The 22,316-nt window shown below is 41.3% G+C and overlaps 1 protein-coding gene across 2 annotated transcripts in view; it reads right to left on the reverse strand.

Moving 5' to 3' along the window:
* CACNA1G (calcium voltage-gated channel subunit alpha1 G) overlaps positions 1-22,316 on the reverse strand; it is a 252,600-nt gene that overhangs the window by 12,620 nt on the left and 217,664 nt on the right. Inside the window, exons 33-35 of one of the 2 annotated variants that reach the window (XM_054978816.1) lie at positions 20,136-20,276; positions 12,351-12,485; positions 9,073-9,262 (exon numbers count right to left, since the gene is read on the reverse strand). In XM_054978816.1, coding sequence (XP_054834791.1) covers positions 9,073-9,262; positions 12,351-12,485; positions 20,136-20,276 — 466 coding nt within the window. The remainder of the gene's footprint in view (positions 1-9,072; positions 9,263-12,350; positions 12,486-20,135; positions 20,277-22,316) is intronic. The other variant, XM_054978817.1, reaches the window with a different exon arrangement.

The raw sequence follows: 22,316 nt of genomic DNA on the forward strand, positions 1-22,316 counted from the left end.
CCTTTAAATGGGGGGGGGGGGAGAACCACTTTTTGCTGAAACTCAGAATATCTTGAAAGTGTGAAGGAAAGTGTGAGTAAAAAACAGATTCTGATAAATGGATCTATGATGCTTGAAGGTAGTTGTTTTTAATTAATACTAGAGGTGGGCACAAACCAAAATACGAACCAAAATTTGTCACGAACTGGGCCGATATGTGGTTTGTGAACCAGTGGTTTGTCAGAGCCCATTTCTGATGAACCACCATGAACTTTAGGCTGGTTCATTTGGTTCGTTTTTTGGTTCATCACTGCAGACAGCCTGGTGTCGATTAATCAGTTTCCTAGGCAACGGGGAAGATGGGCTTTCCGCAGCCCTGGAAGTGACCTTCTGCTGCCCCGGAAGTGCCGTTTTCACAAACTGATCAATCAGTTTCCTATGTAATGGGGGGCGGGGGGAGAATGGGCTTTCTTCTGCCCAGGTGGTGATGTTTTCACAAACCAAGCAAACTGGTTTGCGAACTGGGGCAAAGTCGTGAAAGTTCGTGGTTCATGAAATGTGACGAACCACGAACTGCACGGTTTGGTATTCTCCCGGTTCATGTCCACATCTAATTAAGACAGAAAAAAAATCCAGAAAAATTAACTTCAATTGCAGATTGTACAGCGCTATTGAAGGGCCACTGTTTACATATCACAGAATAGGTTGTGTTGAACTTGTGATGGGTGAAAATTCATACCACTTGAGGTTCTTTTGAAGCAATCACTGAGGTGGTAAACTTCAAGCAGCTTTGCTCCATCAGAACACATGACTGAATGCTCTTCTATAGGGAAAAAAACCTCCTTCCATGTTGAAATCTAGATGCCAGGAAGAAAGGTTCTAGTACAGTAGTGTGAAGTGCCAGAGGCCAGGCAGAAGCTTAATACTTCAGTGAAAACAAAGCTAAAGCCAGTGCTGTCAATATGCTTGTAGTGACAGAATTCACACACACACACAAATGGGTTGCCTTGAAAAATTATAAATAGCTTATAATGTTTTAAAATGTTTTCTTCGCTTAGTTTGTTCCAAAGACCTTTAAAGTACCTTTCATCCCCTGTGAGATCTAGTTAAAACATAGCTACTTGAGACAGTTGCTAATGGACACTGTCAGCAAAATCAGCCACTCTATCATGCAAGCAACTAAACAGAAAAGATGCACTGGAGTAACTACTTGGTCAGTACAGTCCCCTGAGATCTCCATGGGGTTAATTAGGGAATGCTCTTCATCACCCCAGTGAAGTACAAACACAAAAAGTTTTGATGGAATCAAAGTAATACGAAACAGTAATAGAAAAGTTGCATTTTCTGCAGTGTCCTCTTCCTTGCTCTCTGAAACAGCAACTGCTTCCAGAAGAAACAACATCAACTTGTGTTGTGCACGAATTTAGAAAGAAGAAACATGTCAGGAATAGCTTGACAGAATCGAAGGACTTCCATTCCAGTTTCCAAAAAATTCATATTCCCCCCCCCCCCCTGATTTCTCTATGGTGTGAAACAATGGTGGGCAAAAGGGAGCTCATGTTCTACTAGCAGTCGATAGGGCAATTTTTGATGGACTATGTAGTGTCTGCTTTTGTTGGGATTCTTGGATTATGCGGAGCTTGGTCTGATCCAGCAAGGCAGATGCACGTTCCTAGGTAAAGGTAGTCCCCTGTGCAAGCACCAAGTCATTACTGACCCATGGGGGACGTTGCATCACGTTGTTTTCTTGGCAGAATTTTTACGGGGTGGTTTGCCATTGCCTTTCCCAGTCATCTACACTTTACCCCCAGGAAACTGGGTACTCATTTTACCGACCTTGGAAGGATGGAAGGCTGAATCAACCTTGAGCTGGCTACCTGAACCTGGCTTCTGCCAGGATCAAACTCAGGTCGTGATGTGAGCAGAGCTTGGACTGCAATACTGCAGCTTACCACTCTGCGCCACGGGGCTCCTTACAAATTCCTAAGCAAGAATTTATAATCAGTCTTGATGCCTTCATTGTGCAAGAGAGGGACGTTGTGCTCTTGGTTTGTAATTTGAAATATGTTGGTGTACTGTGGGAATTCTAGTATAAAAAAAAAGACGGTGAAAGGTTGAAATCAGCCCATTCTTAGTGTAAAGCAGTTATTACATTTACAGTCATTGCCAGCTGGGCTAATAGGGGAAATAAGGGAACTAATTATGTAATGCTTTTTCAATGCAAAGAAACCAGTGAAGACTCCCAGGGTCTCAAGTGTAGGTAGAATGAAGTGTGAAATCAACACCAACGCTATCTGGATTAAGGTACAAAATGCAATGCTTTGCCACTGCTGGGTAAGGATCTTTTGAAAAATATTGAATCATGTTACCTTGGGTGTTACATTTGAAACCAAATTATTTCATTTTATGCTGGAGTGCCAAACTACTCTTGTTATGCCTGACAACTACAGTTTCCACAGTGGTACTCCTGCTGTTAAACTGTAAATGTTTCTATTACTATGCAAATTTCAGTATCGCTTTAGTAATCTGCTCATATTTTATAGCGTTCTGAACAGTACTCTGGAATTTATGTCCCTGTGGGACTACATTAGATGAGGGTACTTAGAGAAATCTTTCTCTTGATCCTGGAACATGTCTTGTATGAGAAATCTACATAGAAAAATAAAACTAATGACCTCATTCTAAACATTTATTTATTTTTATACTGCTTTTTAGGGCTTTTTTTCTAGGGAAAGAGGTGGTGGAATTCAGTGGGTTGCCCTCGGAGAAAATGGTCACATGGCTGGTGGCCCTGCTCCCTGATCTCCAGACAGAGGGGAGTTTAGATTGCCCTCCACACCATGGTGTGGAGGGCAATCTAAACTCCCCTCTGTCTGGAGATCAGGGGGCGGGGCCACCAGCCATGTGACCCTTTTCAAGAGGTTCCGGAACTCCATTCCACCGCACTCCAGCTGAAAAAAAGCCCTGCTGCTTCTCTTCTTTTAAAAGCTTGGAGCCATTCACATCATAAACAATTATATCAGTTAAAAACCAATACAAAATATAATATATATTCAATAAAATTGCAATAAAACAACAACGTAGTACAAATACTTAAAAGTGCTTTAGTCCCAACCCCAGACTATGAAGCCCTGCAGATAAACATAAAATTACAGGTCTTGTTTCAGGGTGGGAGATTTGGCCTGACCATTATCTACCGAAGGCACAAGTGAATATGACCCTGACACCCTGCAAAAAGGGAGGACCTATTAAAATGGTTTGCCCCCCAAAGGCTCATGAACCCTTCAAGATTCCCAATTGCCTTGGGGATCTTAGGATTCTAAATACATGTTCAATGGAGTTTCTAATAGAAACTTGGAATGTGAAGCTCCTCAAAGTTATTGAAAACATTGCCCCTCGCCAATCTCTCCTGCCCTTGGCCATCTCCATGGTTTACCATAGATCTGGCTGGCCTAAAGAGGACTGGAAGACACCTATAAAGATGATGCTGGAAAACACACACTGAAACTGATAGAGCATGCTATAAAGCTCACTAGAAGACCTATGAAGCAGCAATAAGAGCTGCAAATAAACATTATTTCTCTACCACCATTGTACCAGCTAGTTTATGACCATCCCAACTGTTCAAGGCATCTTGACATCTTTTGACTCCTTTACAGTTTCTGGAACAATTAGCTGTGATCCTTTTGCAGAGTTTTTTGCAGATAAAATAGCATGAATACTCTCTGATGCCAGCTGCAATATAGGTGAGGTGTAATAAAGGAGAGGCAGAAGAAATGCTTAATACACAATCTGGTTCATGTATGGACCTGTTTCAACAATGGATATTGACAGGCTCTTGGCATCTGTGAAGACCACTACCTACGCACTCGACCCATCCCTAGGCAAAAATGATGTGACCAATTACTGCCCAGTCTCTAATCTCCCCTTTCTGGGCAAAGTGATTGAGAGGGTAGTAGCTGACCAACTCCAGGTCTTCTTGGACCTTTTGCAGTCTGGATTCAGCCCAGGCTATGGGATGGAGATTGCTCTGGTGGCTTTAGTTGATGATCTCTGCCTGAATGTAAACAAAGGCCATTCTTCTTTCTTGCTCCTCCTGGATCTATCTGCAGCCTTTGATATAGTAGACCATGCCATCTTGTTGAGGCTTTTGGGGGCAGAAGTGGTATCAAGGGACATGCCCTGGGACGGGTTTAAACAGTTTCTTATGGAATGGACTCAAAGGGTTGTTGTTGGAGACCAGCTATCATCAGAGCGGAAATTATCTTGCGGGGTTCCACAGGGCACAATCTTATCTCCCATGTTCAATCTCTATGTAAAGCCATTAGGAGAACTCATTTGTAACTATGGAATTGGATGCCATCAATATGCCAATGACACCCAGCTCAATATCTCCAAATCACCAAGGGATGCAGTAGAGATCTTGGGTCACTGCCTGACAGCTGTGGTCAAATGACTAAAAGCAAACAAACTGAAACTGGACCCACAAGACAGAAGTGACGCTGGTTGGGAAGGCAGACATCTTGAATGACATTGTACTCTCCACTTCTAATGGAATTCCTCAGACCCTTGAAGACTCAGTTAAGAGCCTAGAGGTTATACTGGATCCAACACTAAAAAAGCAAGTTAAGGCAGGTGCAACAAATGCTTCCCACAAACTCAGTCTAGCCTGGCCCTCTACCTCGACATGGCTGATCTGGTCATCTGGATCCATGCCATGGTACCATTAAGACTTGGCTACTGTAATGGACTATACATAGGTCTCTCCTCTAAGTTAATTCAGATACTCCAGTTGGTGCAGAAAGCTGCAGCCGGGTCATTACTGGGAACTAGGAGGAGCATTAATATTACCCCCATTCTGCTGTCACTCCATTGGCTACCTGTCAGCTACCAGGCTTAGTTCAAGGTATTGGCTATAACTTACAAATCTCTTCACTACCTTGGTCCATCATATCTATAGGACCTCCTCTTCCCCATGTTCCACCATTGCAGCTCCATTCATCTGAACAGAACTTTCTGCAGGCGCCACCTTGCGCATGGGCAAAAGAAACAGCTGCCTGTAAACATGCATTTTCTGTGGTGGCCCCCCTTTGAGAAGTGGTCTCAAAGAGATACATCAGTAAAGGAATAGGGAGTGACTACTGACTTTACTACTATTGCTGTAAGTATGATCCTACAGGGTAGTTCCTATGTTGTTTAATATGTCAGTCTTATAATTGCTTATGCTCTGGTTCAGCCAAGATGGAGGTTTCTAAGGGAGGAAACCTTGCAGTCACCCCCACCAAAATTCCTGTGGAAGACATCATTGCAAATGTAGAAGCTGCCATTCATCATCTACCTGACGAGGAAGGTGAGGAAATAAGAGGAGAGACAGCCAGGATTCTATGAAAGGCAAAGCTATATAACGCGCAAGGAGAGGAACACCATCAGGACCCTCAATGCGGACCTAGACATCATTATTCTACCAGCTGACAAAGGCAATGCCACAGTGATCATGAAAACAGAAGAATACAAAAGGAAGATTAAGGAATTCCTGGACCCTTCTACCTACAAAAAACTAAAACGAGATCCAACCCGCAAAATCACCAGGCTAACAAATGCACTGATCAAAAATTCCTCACTTCATCCCGACATGCACAGAAAACTGTGCAAGACAGAAGCACAGCCACCACAACTATATGGACTCCCTAAAATTCATAAGGATTCAGTCCCACTCCGACCCATTGTGTGTGCCATTGGTTCGCCAACATATGAATTAGCTAAACATCTGGCCAATCTTCTACAGGACCACATCAGAAAAACCACGTCTTACATCAAAGATTCAGCACATTTCATCAACAAAATCAGTTCTCTGAAACTCAATCCACAGGATATACTCATCAGTTTTGATGTTGTATTCCTGTTTACTAAGGTTCTGGTAAAAGACACAATCGCACTTATTAATCAAATTTTTCCAGAGGATGTAACAGCCTTATTCCACCATTGTCTGACAACCAGTTACTTCCAATGGGATAACGAATTCTATGGACAGATGGATGGGGTGGCCATGGGAAGCCCTCTCAGCCAAGTTATAGCAAACTTCTACATGGAACATTTTGAAAAAACAGCTCTAGAATCAGCACCCCACAAACCTACAGTCTGGTTCCTGTTCGTGGATGATACCTTTATCATTTGGAGCCAGGGTGAGGAAGAATTGATGGAGTTTTTAAACCACCTCAACAATATCCACCTGAACATACAATTCACCATGGAGAAAGAAATCGAGGGTAAATTTCCATTTCTAGATACCTTGGTCATCCGCAAAGCAAACTTTCAGTTAGGTCACAAGGTCTACAGGAAACCAACTCACACGGATCGGTACTTACACAAAAACTCCAATCACCACCCTCGACAGAAAAAAGGCATAATAAAAACATTAGTAGACCGTGCTAGACGGATATGTGAACTGCACTTTCTTAATGAGGAAACTAATCATCTAAACCATGCACTTCAAGCAAATGGCTACTCCAGAAATGAAATCAGAAGAGCGATTAAACCAAGGATAAATCAAACAACTAAGAAAAAACAGTCTCCCACAGGAAAAGTGTTTTTGCCATATATCAAAGGAATCACTGATCAGACGGAAAAGCTTATGAAAAAGCACAACCTACAAACAGTATTCAGACCCACCAGAAAAATACAACAGATGCTACAATCAGCAAAAGACAGTAGAGACCTCCTCACTTCTGCAGGAGTCTACCACATACCCTGCAGCTGTGGACAAGTTTACATCGAGGCCACGCAGCGTAGCATCCATAAAGGAACATGAAAGACACTGCAGACTTGGCCATCCGGAAAAATCAGCAGTGGCTGAACATAGCCTAACTCAAACAGGATACAGTATCCTATTCCAGGACACTAAAATATTGGACAACACTTCCAACTACTTCGTCAGATTGCACAGGGAAGCCATTGAAATTCATAAGCATAAGCACAATTTTAACAGGAAAGAAGAGACTTTAAGAATGAATAGAGCATGGTTTCCAGTCCTGAAAAACACCAGGCTAAAAAAACACGCTACATCCTACAATAGCCCTGCAGAGAAGATTAGCATATCAAGCACCAATCCATATGCAAAGGAACCTCCTCAGGATACAATGAAGCCTCCCTCCATTAGCATTCCACACCCTGGGAAACTCTTACAGGATGACTCAGCCCAAACCCACCTTCCTGAGTAGATATAAATTACCTGCCAACTTCTTTTCCACACTGTGACACTGAGAGATCTCTGTCTTTTGGTGCTACACCTCTGAAGAAGCCAGTCACAGCTGCTGGCAAAACGTCAGGAACTACAATGCCAAGACCATGGCTATACAACCTGGAAAATCCACAACAACCATCGTTCTCCGGCTGTGAAAGCCTTCGACAATATTAAGTTGTGTTGTTTATTTATTTTACGTTATTTATAATCCACCTTTCTCACTGAAACTCAAGGCGGATCACACAGTGCAAGGCCGTTTTCACACTGCTTACTGGCCCCGGAACATTGCACCAAGCTCCTGGAACGACAGCGTCTTCCTGGCGCAATTTTGTGCGAGAACTGTAGTTCTTGTGTGAAACCGCGCCAGGAAGACGCTGTCGTTCTGGGACCTTGGTGCAATGTTCCGGGGGCGGTAAGCAGTGTGAAAACAGCCCAAGCCAGTATCAACCGCTGAGACATTCAGTAAACAATGCAATGTGTGTTCTTTCTAGGGTGCAAGAGCAATGGTTGCTTACAAGAAACCTGAATATCATGGCCTCAAACATGTTGTAACATACAGCCCGATGAAGAGCTCTGGGAAACTCCAAAAGCTTGCACTCAGTTTTGTTTCATTTGGGGCAGTCTCTATTTAACCGCAGTTAAATAGAGGCTTTGAGGGGGGCGGATTTTACTTTGGATCAATGCAACTACAGGTAACCTCTACTTAAAACTACAGAATTCCCTTAAAAATGTGAGTCTAATTACATCTTATTATTTAGAAAATGTCAATGCTACCTCTGCAGAGACCTGCTTAAGGTGGCTCACAAAGTATAAATAAATATGATAAACTTGTAAAAAAGAACCATTACAGATAAGCACATGTAACCAAGCCTCAATAGCACCCTTTCCCAGAAAAAACTGCCCCAGGAAAGGACAATTTAGACACAGAAGCAGTGAGGGGAGGGTATACATAATCCTTGCCCCATCAATTGCTTCTTCACTCCGAAATACCTCTCTAAGCTGCCCAACCCCTACTGATCCCCCAAATGCACAAGCAATACACCAGGGATGGAGGCATTGTACAGAAGTGGCAGGCAGAGAAAAGGTTATATATCCTTCTTCTCTGCTACAGAAAGCCAGCAGGGGTGAGTTAAACACATTTGCATTTCAGTCCTAAGAGATTTGCACTACCATCCTAAGCAGATCAACTCAGAATCCTGATCATGACTATTCAATGGGGCTTACTTCCAGGAAAGTGTTTTTAGGATTACATTGTCAAGCAAGGCAACACAATTGCCTAACCTCTAGACTGAAATCCTTCAACAACAGCAGCTTTGGCTACAATGCCAGGGACCACTATTTAGGACTGAATAAAGTAAGGACTAGAGATGGGCACAAACTGGGAAAATTCCAAACCATGTGGTTCATGGTTCACCGTGTTTCACGAACCATGAAATGTCATGAACTTGCCCTGGTTCACGAACCAGTTTGTTCGGTTCATGAAAACATCACTTCCAGGTCAGCAGAAGATCTGCAGATAGCCCACTCCCCTGTTGCCTAGGAAACTGATTGACTGGCGCCAGGCTGTCTGCAGCGAAGAACCAAAATATGAACCAAACAAACTGGGCTAAAATTCATCACGGTTCATGAGAAACGAGCTCCCATGAATCGCCAGTTCATTAACCATGAACCAGTCCAGCTCATGAAGAACTTTGGTTCGTATTTCAGTTCATGCCTGCCTCTAGTAAGGACTGTCACATTTCCATGTATATTAAAGAAATAGCTGGCAGCTCCTAATGCATGGCATATGAACAGGTACTTGACATTTACGCATCTGAGCTCATCTAGCATTTTCTGAGAGAAACTCTTTGTACCTGACTGAGATTTTTGATGGGATGAGTTCTTTTCTTTAGAGGAAACATTACAGGTGCCAGTATCGGGACACTGGAACATATAGCTGTCATTTGGCAAAGAATGGGTGCGGCCCACGGTAGACTTCCTCACACTCAGCAGGTCCTTGATCGGAGAGAGAGTCACAGGGTCATTCCTGGAGGGTAGATCAGTCTGCGAAAGAAAGAAAGAGAGTTATCACGGAACTGGAAAAGGTGCTGGTTCACAGGAACTTTGAATGACAGCCACTGCAACAGACACGAAAGACAGACAGCATGCATGTTATTTGAAGTGTACAAATTCTACAGAAACCAAATGAAATTTACATGGATGAGTTGACCAGGAAGTAACAGCCAGGATTTTATTTTGATAATACACCACCACATGAAGAATGAATCACATTTGAAGAGGGGGGGAAAGTACAATACAGGAAAACCAAAAAACGACACTGCAATTATAAACCATGACTATTTCAGGGTTAATTGAAATACAAACATCATGCCTCAAGGCCTGGTAACAGTTACATGCTTTGTCAGACTTTAGTCATTTAAACTGAGAAGAAGAAGAAAAATCCTCCCCCATTGCCCAAATGAGTGAGACTTTGCAGGGGTATGTACATAAAATTAATTAATTTTCTTAACAAGTAGGGAGAGAGTGTGTTTTATGGAAGACATATTCTATTTTGACCTTCTTTGACTTTGTATTGCTTAAAAATAGGCTAAATAGAAAAGCAGAAGCACAAAGGGACTTCAATGGTGTATTTCCAACAAGGAAATTAAAAAATAAAGATTGTTTTTGATGCTACAAATGTACAGTGAGAATATTGTACAATTAAGTGACCGACTGACCCTATTCCTTTTTCATAGTAGCTGAAAAAATTATCTACCAAGAAATCTTTTGCATTACAGTAAACATCTCTTAAGGATTGTCTAATTTATTTCTGTAATGGCAAAACAAAATTTAATTACTGTGCATGGTAAAACATGGTAAACTAATCAAATCTTTTTTTTTTAAAGCAAAAAGGCAAAATTACCACTGTAGGTTTAGCCAATCAAACAAAGCTTCCATGCCATGTGGAATGAATTTCACTCCTCATTAATCTGATGATTTAGATACAAGATTAATCTATATCTAATAATGCAAATGAACACAGTCAGTTCTGTTCTGGTAAAGCTGCGAGTTTCTCTTTTGAAACTCAATACAGATGATGTATCAGCTGAGCAAATATTGCTTCCTTTTGGGAAAGTGGACCACGCTCAGATGGTTAAAAGTGTATTTGAAATGGAGGGGGGGAGGGGGAGCAAGCCAAGACTAACATCCATCAACCTGCTCAAGGTCTTTTCATACTAGCAGCCCACAGTGGCGGTTCTTGATATGTTCCTCATATCTTTGTTCCTTGTTCTCCTCATGCAGTGCTTTGAGGATCTTTTCTCTCCACTGACAATTAGTGGGCTATATCTTGTATGTTGAAGTAGGGTTTGTGGGTTTTCCAAAAATTTCAAATGTGTACAGAAATATATGACTCTACAGAAACCATTGAATATGCAGAGTTGGGAAAAGGACAACAAAAATGGAGGGAGACCTATTCGATGCCTATGTGGCACTGTGAAATAGCTAGAGATTCTATAAAGTCAGGAGGAAACAGAATGAAAGTGGAGATTAAGTTAATAGGTCAAAATGCATGAAATGATAATAATTTTTTTAAAAGAACCTGGATAAAGTTAGAGGAAGAAGGTGGTGATAATTGTTGGAATGAAGGGCACTGCAAAACCATTTGTAGCATTGAGGAACATCAGCGTAAGGTTAGAACCTGTTTCATGAGGCACTAACTTTAGTTCTAAAACAGTAAAAGTGGAAGGCAGATTGTAACAAGACATGGGATTAGCTGTAGATGGCATAAGCCACTAGTTGCTAGTACAATTCATGGGACAATCAGCTGGTACAACCATACCCATAGTTTCCAAAGCTGAGCCAGATCTGATATATCTGAAACATGTGCTACAATAAACTTTTACCATTAACTCATCTTTTATTTTCTCAAGATATCTTACTCCTTGTTAAAAAGTAGGATTTAAACAGCAAAAGTAAAAAATGGAGCTTACAGTGTTGAGCCTAAATAATATAGCAGAAAAAGTATTGTAAAAAAAAAATCAAGATATGCATGTTCAACATTAATTTTTGAAATTTGTTTATAGTCATTCGTATTTAACACCCCAACAGCAGACATGTTTTGACTAATGTGAATACTTTAAGATTATCTCTCAATGAGTTATCTGACATATATGACCTGAAAGTAACCCAGGGGTTTCCCGGGTCTGCCAGATCCAGAAACTTACATCAATGTTTATCATGATTGAGATCAATTATGAGGTCTCCTCTCTTTTGTTTTTGAAAGAAAATGGTTCACTCAAAACCATTCCGTGCCATATTCCAAGTCTTTTGCATAGTATGCCATGAAGCATGATGGGAAATACTGTCACGGTTTAAAAGGAATGTGTCCTAAATAAGTAATAACTGTGATGGCAATCTACTAGAATGGCAGAAAATTCACAACACACAGCTAAAGGTAGGTATGTGAACAAGAGAAAACAAAGATGGATCCACTAAATGTTGGAAGAGAAGTTATGTCTGTTGTACAGCAGAAATAAAGCACTTGATTGCTACACATCGGCTAAAAATGTCTAATGTTTCAAGGAGTGGATGATTAAGGCAGGGCTCAAAATACTGGTTACATGTTTAGTAATTAACCTCCCCCCATCTTTTATTCTAATTTATCTGATCAAAGTGGACACCAAGTGTATAACACAAGCTGCGTTGTCAAAGATCCACATTTGGTAACTTATGTTCGAAAATTGATAACGGAACTCACTGCCCGACCATCTAGACATCTGTTTTTAGAATAGTTTGGAACAGAACTAAGTGAGGTCCTTTATGTCATGGCATTTTCTTTACGTCCATAAACAATGACTTGCATCTGATGCTGTGGCATGGACACATTCATTTTCCAGGAAAATGTGGATATATGTGTATATATTTTATATATAGGATGTGAAATAAATAGTGCTAAAATATCTGGAATCAGCTACAGAGGTAATATTGATATGAATCCAAAATGGAATGGTACGATAAAGTTTTGTTCAAATTAACGGTAATGTGCTAGATAAAAATATTAATCACCTGAAAATGCCATAGCTATTTCCCACTTAATAACAGTATTTAGAACCCTGTAAACATCAGAATATACAGTGACCAGTGTATGTACATTGCTTTCCGGGGCATTAAGTAACAGTGTGTTATTATCATCAGGAAAAGAGTCATCCGTCAGAGCTAAGGACCAGGAATTTTCAGAGAGAATATCTGACGTCAGAGACAGAGCCTCCATCTCAGCTAGAGGGATCTAAACAAGGGAGAGATGATCAGACATAAGAAACCAGGACACATGTCTTTGAGAAAGAAAGCTATCATAATCATAATCATCAGCTAAATACTAAGGTATTTCCCCTTATAATAAGAGTATTTGTGTCATGCACACTATTCTGTGTATAAAGCCATAAGGAAATGGCGCTAAAGCTCCCCCTGCCCACCATTTATTCTAAAAGGCTTACAAATAACGTAAGATGGAAATCACCAACTGCACATTAAAGATGCACTGATTAATATAATCTTTTGAGGGACTAACTGAGGGAATTAAAGCATCAGTGACTCGAGAATTAATTTTTAAAACCTAGTCTAATTACATTTAAATGTTACATGCTTTTCAGAAACACCATCGTTCTCTAATCTCCCCATTTCTAAAAGCTATGATAATATTCTCTTTGTGATTGTCCAGGCATTCTCATGCGGTTTTTTTTTTTTAAAGTTGCAGGCTGAGATCCAAAGAGCTGCTTTAGATGTACTGAAGAGCTTGGCCCCGTGGAATATTTTTTTAAAAACAGCAGGTCTCCGTGCCTTATCACAACCTGTTTCTGAAAGTTCCCTTGATTTCAAAAGCTCCTTTATTAAGCATGCAAACCTAGTTGCACAGTTCTTTGGATTCTGGCCATTATTCAAATGTTAAGAGTTCAATTCAAAGTTATAGGGCTGCAGTAGACCTCCCTTGTCAGGTCTCGACCTCAGAGGTCTGATGGAATAGCTAGAACCTGTTAGGTTCACAGTTCCTTTAAGTTTCTTTCACAACTGTTACATTAAAAATTCAACACCACTGACAATGCACATCCGAGCATTTTATATATGTTTCTAGAGGTACATTGATTTTGCCAATTCCTTTTCACCTGAAAGCTTCAATGATCTTAAAAAAAAATAGAAACATGATCTATAATATAAATTTTGGACCGAACTTTATTAATGTTCCCCAAACGGAATCAGAATGCCACCATTAGGGGAAGAAGGGCTCCTGCCTCCCCCCTCAAGGCATTTTCTCATGTGGAAACAGCACAGTTGGGGAGGGGGATTATTTCCCTGTTTTTACTGCTCCACATGGAGTATTCTGTGCACACGAAGGAGCAAAAATTGGGAAAACCTCAAAGCAACCAATCAAAGAGCAATATATTGTTTTGCATTTTATGGACTATCTCAAAGCCAAGCTACAGGAGATGAATTACACGAGGAAACGCATGTGAAGGGAATCACAATGTTAGCTGGGAAGCTGAGTTTTAAAAGAGATTGGAAGGCTTTGTCAATTTTCCCTCTCTACAGAGCCAGGGAAGATTGCTTGTTAATTTCCTCTTTGCCTTGGGAAGGCTCTGTCAGTTTCACCTCCCCTTCTAGGAGGTGAAGAGGAAATTAACAAACCCTCTGAGGAGTGATCTTCCCTGGCAATGCAGAGAGGGGAAATGGACAGAGCCTTCCGATCTCTTTTAAAACTCAGCTTCCTGGCTAACATTGCAACTCCCTTCATGTGAGTGTCCTCATGTAATTCATCTCTTGTAGCTTGGCTCTCAGACTCTACTGCAATGACTATGTCAAATTGTTCCCATTGATAATTGCAGGGCTATCACTGCCACTCCCCCCAAAACAACATGTTTGATGACCTTACTGTGAAGGGCTGAATCTTCCCAAGTTCTGGTGTCTCATTAATGGATTTCAATGTGGCACACATGAGTTTTATTTTTTGTAGGAAACATCTATAGTTTTAAAAAATTGTCTCTTACAAACAGCTACTTTCACGATATTCACCTATAACCTATATTGTAATATCTCTTTTTATCTCAGCAGTTATTTTTTTTAAAAAAGAAGTAGAGCTTTTACTTTAAGTGCTCAAGCAAGGTGGGCCCAGTGCTAATGTATAATTCAGGATACCAGGTTGTTTGGTATCTAACTTGATGCATCTAACTGAGAAATGAGTTGATGTCATAGACAAAGTGAATGAAAGAAACCTAGTAATTGCTGAATGAACGTCATTTGGATTACTGAATATTTAGACATGTATCCATTAACTTATTTGTTTTCTGAACTGAAGTTGCACTAAATACCTGGATTTGAAGCATATAGCAAAAAAATTGTAAAATCCAGTTTCCAGTAAGGCTTTCTGAATAAATTTTCTAGTAATGACAACGTTATCAGGGAAAAAATACAGTATTTATGAAACCCTAGTAGTTCTGCTTCTGGTGGGGAACAGAATTAAGACTGGAGATTGAATGCTATCCAAACAACTTTGAACTACCACAACAAGGAGGAATCTCTGCCTGTAATAGATGAGCATAAATGGATATTAACAACTCCACATATCTTACAAACAAGTGATGCTAGAAGAGAGGAAATGGTCATTAGAAATCACTAGTTGAATAGCTTATTAATCTCTTATTTTTAAAAGACACACAAGAACGACGACGTATGAGAGAAGATTGATGTGTCTGATCAGACACAGATTTTCTTACACAGAGAGAGTTATTAATATTCTAGCTTTTGCAACATTTGCATGTCTTGTACATGGAGGGAAATGGGCAAGAGGATAACCTTGCCTTCTGAATGTAAAATGAGAAGATGATCCAGCGACACAATTGTGAACGTCTTGGAAGAACATTCCACAAAATTCAAAAGGATTAATTTCCTGCTTAGTGTGCTCAGCTTGAGGATTTCGTCACACAACACAAAAAAGGGGTCCCCATGGTGAACACCACAATGTTTTCAGGAGAGATTTCCATTTCACAAATGTTTTTGGTCAGGAGAATCCTCAGGAACTGCTTACGTGTTGGAAAGAGTGTGGTGGTAAGATTTACTGTTTACTGTGGTTTAAGATGCTCCTTGACAAAAGCTGGTTGTCAGTGGTTGGGAGGGACTGCGTGACATCTAGTTCAAAATGACAAGCATTCAAAGCTGGATTGGAAATGGATAATATGCCATAACAGCTTCCTTTCACTCTAAATACCAGTTACTGGAAGAAAGCATCTATCCTAATGAAAATCACTTTTGAAAATGAGGCTTCCACCTTGATCTCGAGGGGCAAACGACACGTAATTTTGGACATCTATAATTAGAACTCCAGATGCGTTGTTTTGCATTACAAACAGCCATAGTTAACTTTTGATATGGATAAGGGCTATAATGCTGGGGAGGGTTTTTTAACTCTCTCCCTCCCAGCATTTTACCTTGGAGATGGCTTCCTCTGGGCTGTTTTAAACTTTATTGGGGGGGGGGGGAGACTGAAACAATATCGTTTCCCCTCCCTTCTATTGGGGTAACAGCCATTTCTAGGGGTGTCATTTCTGATCAAAGAAATCTTTCCCCAATACTCTGGTCCCAATGCAGGTCCGCTCCTTTGGCTGCTTTTTAAGGTCAAATAATATATATGGAGTTCCAGTCGCAGAATTCAGGCATCACGTATACTTTGGCCCAGACCTGATGCATTATCTGGTCTGATATGAAGCCTAAGGTGTGCACCCCCCCACATACACACATTTCAAGACATAATAGAATTCAGGTCTGCTTCTCTGGTGCAAATATTTACACCTGGGACCATTCAGATACCTCAAACAGCTTTGCCACTGCCCAACACAAACTTCCTGTGGAAGTAAGAGGGAACGCAGGCTGAAGTGAACAAAATATGAATCTTCAATCAATGGGTGACATTGACATGTGGAGACTGTCCCTCCTCTCCTTTGCCAAGGGCACCAATCATAACGGCTGTCTTTTGGAAGGAGATTATTCTACATTGCTAGTATAGTACCTCTTTCACCAGTGTTAAGGCACGTACTTGCACTCAACTGATAGCAAGAAAACTTCAAAAAATGAAGCCAATTTCAAATCCCAGAAGGAGTTTTCCACTATGGCTTTCTTTTTCTTGTTAAATCCATTGTGAGGGCAAGGGAAAACATTAACTGGATGGCAATAGCAATGTAGGAGAATAAAAGTCTAGTTGAGGAAGAAAATTGAGCTCATTTGTCTTGAACAATATGTACACTTGTATTTAGGTCAACAGGAGAATGAACATTCGTGCAGGAGTAAAACAAGGTGTGCTACAGCAGTCCGCCACCAAAGCTGCAGTTGCAGCTCACGGCTGAAAAATCAGGTACTAGTGCAACTTGTGCATGAGCCAGGCATGATCCTTCTCCATGTACAGCCTTTTCAGAATTCTAGAGAAGCTGGAGAAAAGGCAAAAGGTTTTTAGAAAGAGCTCCTTCCTTAGGGCTGCCAACCTCCTGATGGTGGCTGAAGATCTCCTGGAGTTATAACTGATCTCCAAGACAAAGGGCCAAGCTACAAGTGACAAATGACACTTGCCTGGAAAGTGAACAGACTCACGTGTATTCGTCCCCGTTCACTTGTGCTCCACTTGATCAAGTGGAGTGCAAGTGAATGGCAAGTGAACAGGGAGGAATACATGGGAGTCTGTTCACTTGCCAGGCAAGTGTCATTTGTCACTTGTAGCTTGACCCACAGAGATCAGGCCCCGAGGAGGAAATTTCTTTGGAGGGAGGACTCTGTGACATTATACCCCACTGAGGTCCCTCCCCTCCCCAAACTCCACCCTCTCCAAACTCCACCCCACAAATCTCCCAGAATTTCCCAACCTGGAGCTGGCAACCCTATCCATCCTAGCAACAGCTCCTTGTGCACCCTGCAGAAATGAAATTACACCACGTCCTCTCCCCAAAAGAGACAGGTTGTGTGTAGCTCCCCCACCCTTTAGCACATTCATACATGAGTTAACCACACACGGGTTCTTCTCAGTTCCTGCACATGTGGTGCTCAATTAGGAGCACAGGAAGCATGATGGAGAAGGGCCCATGAGCTGTGGGTTTCAGTCAGCCACAGTGCCAGGAGTAGTTTGGATTGCCATTTGCTGAAGGTAACACTCGTTGGCTTTTGGCCCTTAAGCACAACTGCAATTTTCTAAGCAGTTGCCCTCCAGTGCTAAAAGCTAATTCACACTGACCTCAAGACATGATAAGCCATCAGGAATGCAATGCACACGAAGCAGTAGCATAGTTAAAACTCAAGCACTGAGAGCCAAGCTACAAGTGACGAATGACACTTGAACGGCAAGTGAACAGATTCACGTGTTTTCCTCCCTGTTCACTTGCACTCCACTTGCGCTCCACTACGTGATCAAGGGCCAAGCTACAAGTGACGAATGACACTTGAATGGCAAGTGGATCGAGTGGGGGGCAAGTGAACAGGGAGAAATACACTTGCCGTTCAAGTGTCATTCATCACTTTTAGCTTGGCCCCAAGTGGAGCACAAGTGAACAGGGAGAAATACATGTGAGTCTGTTCACTTGCTGTTCAAGTGTCATGTGTCACTTGTAGCTTGGCCCTGAGTGATCAAAAACAGTGGCTGCAATTAACTGAAAGCCATATGCAGTGGCCTCCCCAAATTAATGGACAGAAAATGTAAAAAACTTGGCAGATGGCCTGATAGTCAGTCCCTGACATTTCACTTACTTTTCTGCAAATCCAAAGGATTAGCCTTTACATATTTCATGAAGCTGAAACCATGATAGTTAATTAAAGATCGCAGCTGATTAACTGCCCAGGTCTTAATTGCTAAGCCAATGAATCAATTAAGTTTACAACTATTGCAACAACCTGCTAAAGGTGGTTTTTTTTGAAGAGTCTGATCGAAAGGGGCTGTTTCTCTTATGGTTTTAAAACAACCAGTTTTTCAATGTTTAGAAAAAGGTAAGCAGCCTGTATTACTTTCATCAAATTTGTGAAGCATCAGAAATGCGGATCTTAAATTCATAAACGCAATGGGTAACTTTTAAGGCACAATTTAAATGGGAGATGATGGGGATGTGAGAGTCAAGCACTTACCTGTGCAGCATTCCACAAGGGTTCTCAACCCATGTATCTCTCCATATTTGCCAGCAACCTATGACCCCTAGAGGAATTTACGCTGGCCACCTAATGCTACACAGGTAGGGTAAAAGGTAAAGGTAAAAGTAGTTCCCTGTGCAAGCACCGAGTCATTACTGACCCATGGGGGGATGGACATTGCATCACGACGTTTTCTTGGCAGACTTTTTGTTTACCATTGCCTTCCCCAGTCATCTACACTTTACCCCCAGGAAACTGGGTACTCATTTTATTGACCTCGGAAGGATGGAAGGTTGAGTCGACCTTGAGCCAGCTACTTGAACCCACTTCCGCCAGGATCGAACTCAGGTCGTGAGCAGAGCATGAGCTGCAGTACTGCAGCTTACCACTCTGCGCTACGGGGCTCGTAGACAGGTAGGGATTGGCATGTAAATTAAAATCCACTAAGCGTGACACTGGTTTTCATGGCTAAGTGTGTTTTGCATGCCCAGCATCTTGTTAAAATCAGGCGGAAGATAACTGAAGCTGATATTAACACGGTTCTAGCTTTCCTAATCAGCTGGTGTCTTAATTTTAAGACACCAGCTTGTTAATAGTGCCAGGGTAGTGTAGTTTGTTCATGCTATTAGCATGGCTGAACAACCTTTTACAAGCAGGTGAGCAAAGAAGGTTTTTTTCCTGAACGCCGTTGTCTTTTAGCGAGAGTATTTTCTGGAGTACAGAATATTAATCCAAAGCTAGTAGCTTCTTCAATTAATGGGCATGATATTTTATTCTGATAGTAAAGCTTTAATCGAAGGGATAGTTTGGCCCAAGCAGGAACTGGATTTGAATAGATGTATTATGTATGCTCAAACAGAGCTAATGATAACCAGGTGCCTTCATAATGCTGGTGTAAAATTATATCATGCATTCTGCCATAATTAATATGTTAAATAAGAAGATATTACACTTTACACACATCCACATATCTTCAATTCAGGATGCAAGCAAGCCAATAACTCATTCCTAATATCTTAATATAGCCCATAGACTTCAACATCAGTTTCCTCTCAGAGGAATAGAAATGTTCATAGGATCAACATTGCAACTCTATGCTATATTAATGATATTGCTGTAACTACCTACCAAAACTGAAATGCAAAATGGTTGTCTCCTTAACATGAGCCTGCCTATGGTTGCAATTAGAGATGGACACGAACTGAAATATGAACCAAAGTTCATCACAAACCAGACTGTTTTTTTGGTTCGCAAACTGGCAGTTCGTCGGACAGCATTTCTGATGAAGCGTGATGATTTTAAGGCTGGTTCGTTTGGTTCGTTTTTTGGTTCATCACTGCAGACAGCCTGATGCTAATCAATCAGTTTCTTAGGCAACAGTGGAGAGGGAATGGGCTTTATGCAGACCGTCTGCTGCCTCGGAAGTGATGTATTCACAAACTAAACAGGTTTGCCTGTTTGTGGTTTGTGAAACACGACGAACCATGAACCGCCATTTTCCCAGTTCGTGCCCATCTTTAGTTGAAATCCAATGTACACTTACTTGGGAGGAAGTCCCAGTGAATCAGTGGGGTTTATATCTGATTGAACATGCACAGGACTGGGCTGTAAATATCCATCTCAACTTAAAGCAAAATGAAATGCATTTGCTATCCCACAAATGTAGTTCAGATACTTTCTGCTTTGATTTCCTCCCTACTTTAGATCAAGAAAGAAACCTTCTTTTTTGTCATAAAGTTTCAATCCAAATTTAGATATAAACTTTCTAGGAAATTAGTAATATATTAACCTGTTTCTCAGAGTTGTAATTTTCAGTAGTTGGAAGGGCATAATGATGGCACACAGAGCCTGACAGGTTGTCCATCAGCTTCAACTCTCCTTCCAAAGATTCCTGGATCAGCAGTGATATGGTATCAAACAAGTGTCTTTCCTGGGAGGAATGCCATATAGCATGCAGAAGAATAAGCCAGGCCAGAGAGAGAGGGGAAAGAAAGAAGAGAGAGAGAGAGAGAGAGAGAGAGAGAGAGAGAGAGAGAGAGAGAGAGAGAGAGAGAGAGAAAGAAAGAAAGAAAGAAAGAAAGAAAGAGAAAGAGAGAAAGAGAGAGAGAAAGAAAGAGAAAGAAAGAAAGAAAGAAAGAGAAAGAAAGAAAAAGAAAAAGAAAGAAAAGAAAGAAAGAGTGAGAGACAGAAAAGGGGAGAAAAGAGATAGGAAAAAATGTTTTCAGATGGAACAGCAGTTGAGGAAATGGCCAGGAAGGGAAGACAGAGACAGAAAGGGAAAGAGAACAGTGCAGTAATACCATGGTCAGAACCTTTCTCAGACATTACTACACACTAAGCCAAAACTACATATAGTCAGAGGTACTTCAAGGCTGAGGCACATGACATTCATCTAGAAGAACTACTGCCAGCTATTACCAGTTGACAAAGGTACATCTATTATGCAGGGGCCATTATACTCGACATGACAGAAAACAACTGCAGCAGAACTAGACAACAAAATGTGCAAAGCTTTGGATGGAGGTGGGTATGGGAGCCCAGCATTAAGCCTTTACAATCCACACACAGGCATCACTATATGGGAATGGCGTGACTTTCGGAGGTTCTGGAGATTAACAGCAGCAGTTCTGATAGGAGCGCTCAGAATCTCTGAAAATCACGTCACTGACTTAGTTGTCAGGGAATAAGCATAAAAATACATTTTCAAAAGCAGCAAAAGTGACTTTACACAGCAGCTTCCAACATTGCTTTGTCTACCACCAGCAGTATGTGTAGTGCTTCCTCCCAATCTTGCAAAAAAAGATGATTCATGCCTAGTCTATGTGTAGCCTTATTAGAACCCATGCTGCTCCAGTCTTTAGTTTTGGAGCCTATAGACACAAATGAAAGTGTGCTCCTGGTGCCTCCCCATCACTAACACAGGTGTGAATGGTACCTACGTGATTCTGGAGTAATGTGTGATCCAGAGACGGGGCAACAGAAACTGTGTTGATTTGAAAAAGTATGAATTAAGCCCCGATCTCTTGCTATTCTTTCCCTCTCTTAGCAGTAACTGAAGGCTGAGCCAGTTTGGAGCAGTGGTATAGTCGTGTAGTGGGACAGCCAGTTTGGTGTAGTGGTTAAGAGCATGGGACTCTGATCTGGAGAACTGGGTTTGATTCCCCACTCCTCCGCTTGAAGCCAGCTGGGTGACCTTGGGTCTCTCAGAGCTCTCTCAGCCCCACCCATCTCACAGAGTGTTTGCTGTTGTGCGGATAATAATGATATACTTTGTAAACCACTCTGAGTGGGTGTTAAGTCGTCCTGAAGGACGGTATATAAATTGAATGATATATATATATATAAATTGAATGTTTTATATATATAAATCAAATGTTATAATCATCCACTACCTCCCTCCCCCCCCAAACCTGCCTGATCTGATATTCCAAAACATTTTAAGTCATTGACTGTTTGGGGAGGTAAGCCAATGGCAGTAACACTCAAACAGAAGTTCTAGAACCAATATTGGTTTGTATACTGTATAACATTGTATAAACCAATATTGGTTTAGGCGACCAAAAAATCCCCAAAGATAATGAAGTCCTTTAAAGTAGTCAGCCCTGAGTCCTACCGCGCTCACGCAGGAAAGACTTGGAAAGAGTCTTTTTCCAAGAGTCTCTTTCCAAGTCTTTCCTGCGTGAGCGCGGTAGGTGAGCTTGCTTGTTTGCAAAAATATTATTGGAAATTTTTAGAAGAGACTGGAAGTAGGCATGGAACCCGAACCTGCCTAGCGATGCTACAGTATTGGAGAGACTGAATATGCACCTGGGCACAGACAGTGTAAGAACTGATCGGCCTGCAGCACTACACAGATGACCAGTTCGTACAGGGGAAACAAATGCCTAAAACCTTTTACTTGAGGGCATCCATATATAAGACTCCTCATAACTCCAGATTCATATAAGAACACACAGCCTGCAAAGCAGTA

Source organism: Eublepharis macularius, chromosome 4, assembly GCF_028583425.1.
Source record: "Eublepharis macularius isolate TG4126 chromosome 4, MPM_Emac_v1.0, whole genome shotgun sequence".
In the NCBI taxonomy this organism is placed as follows: domain Eukaryota; kingdom Metazoa; phylum Chordata; class Lepidosauria; order Squamata; family Eublepharidae; genus Eublepharis; species Eublepharis macularius.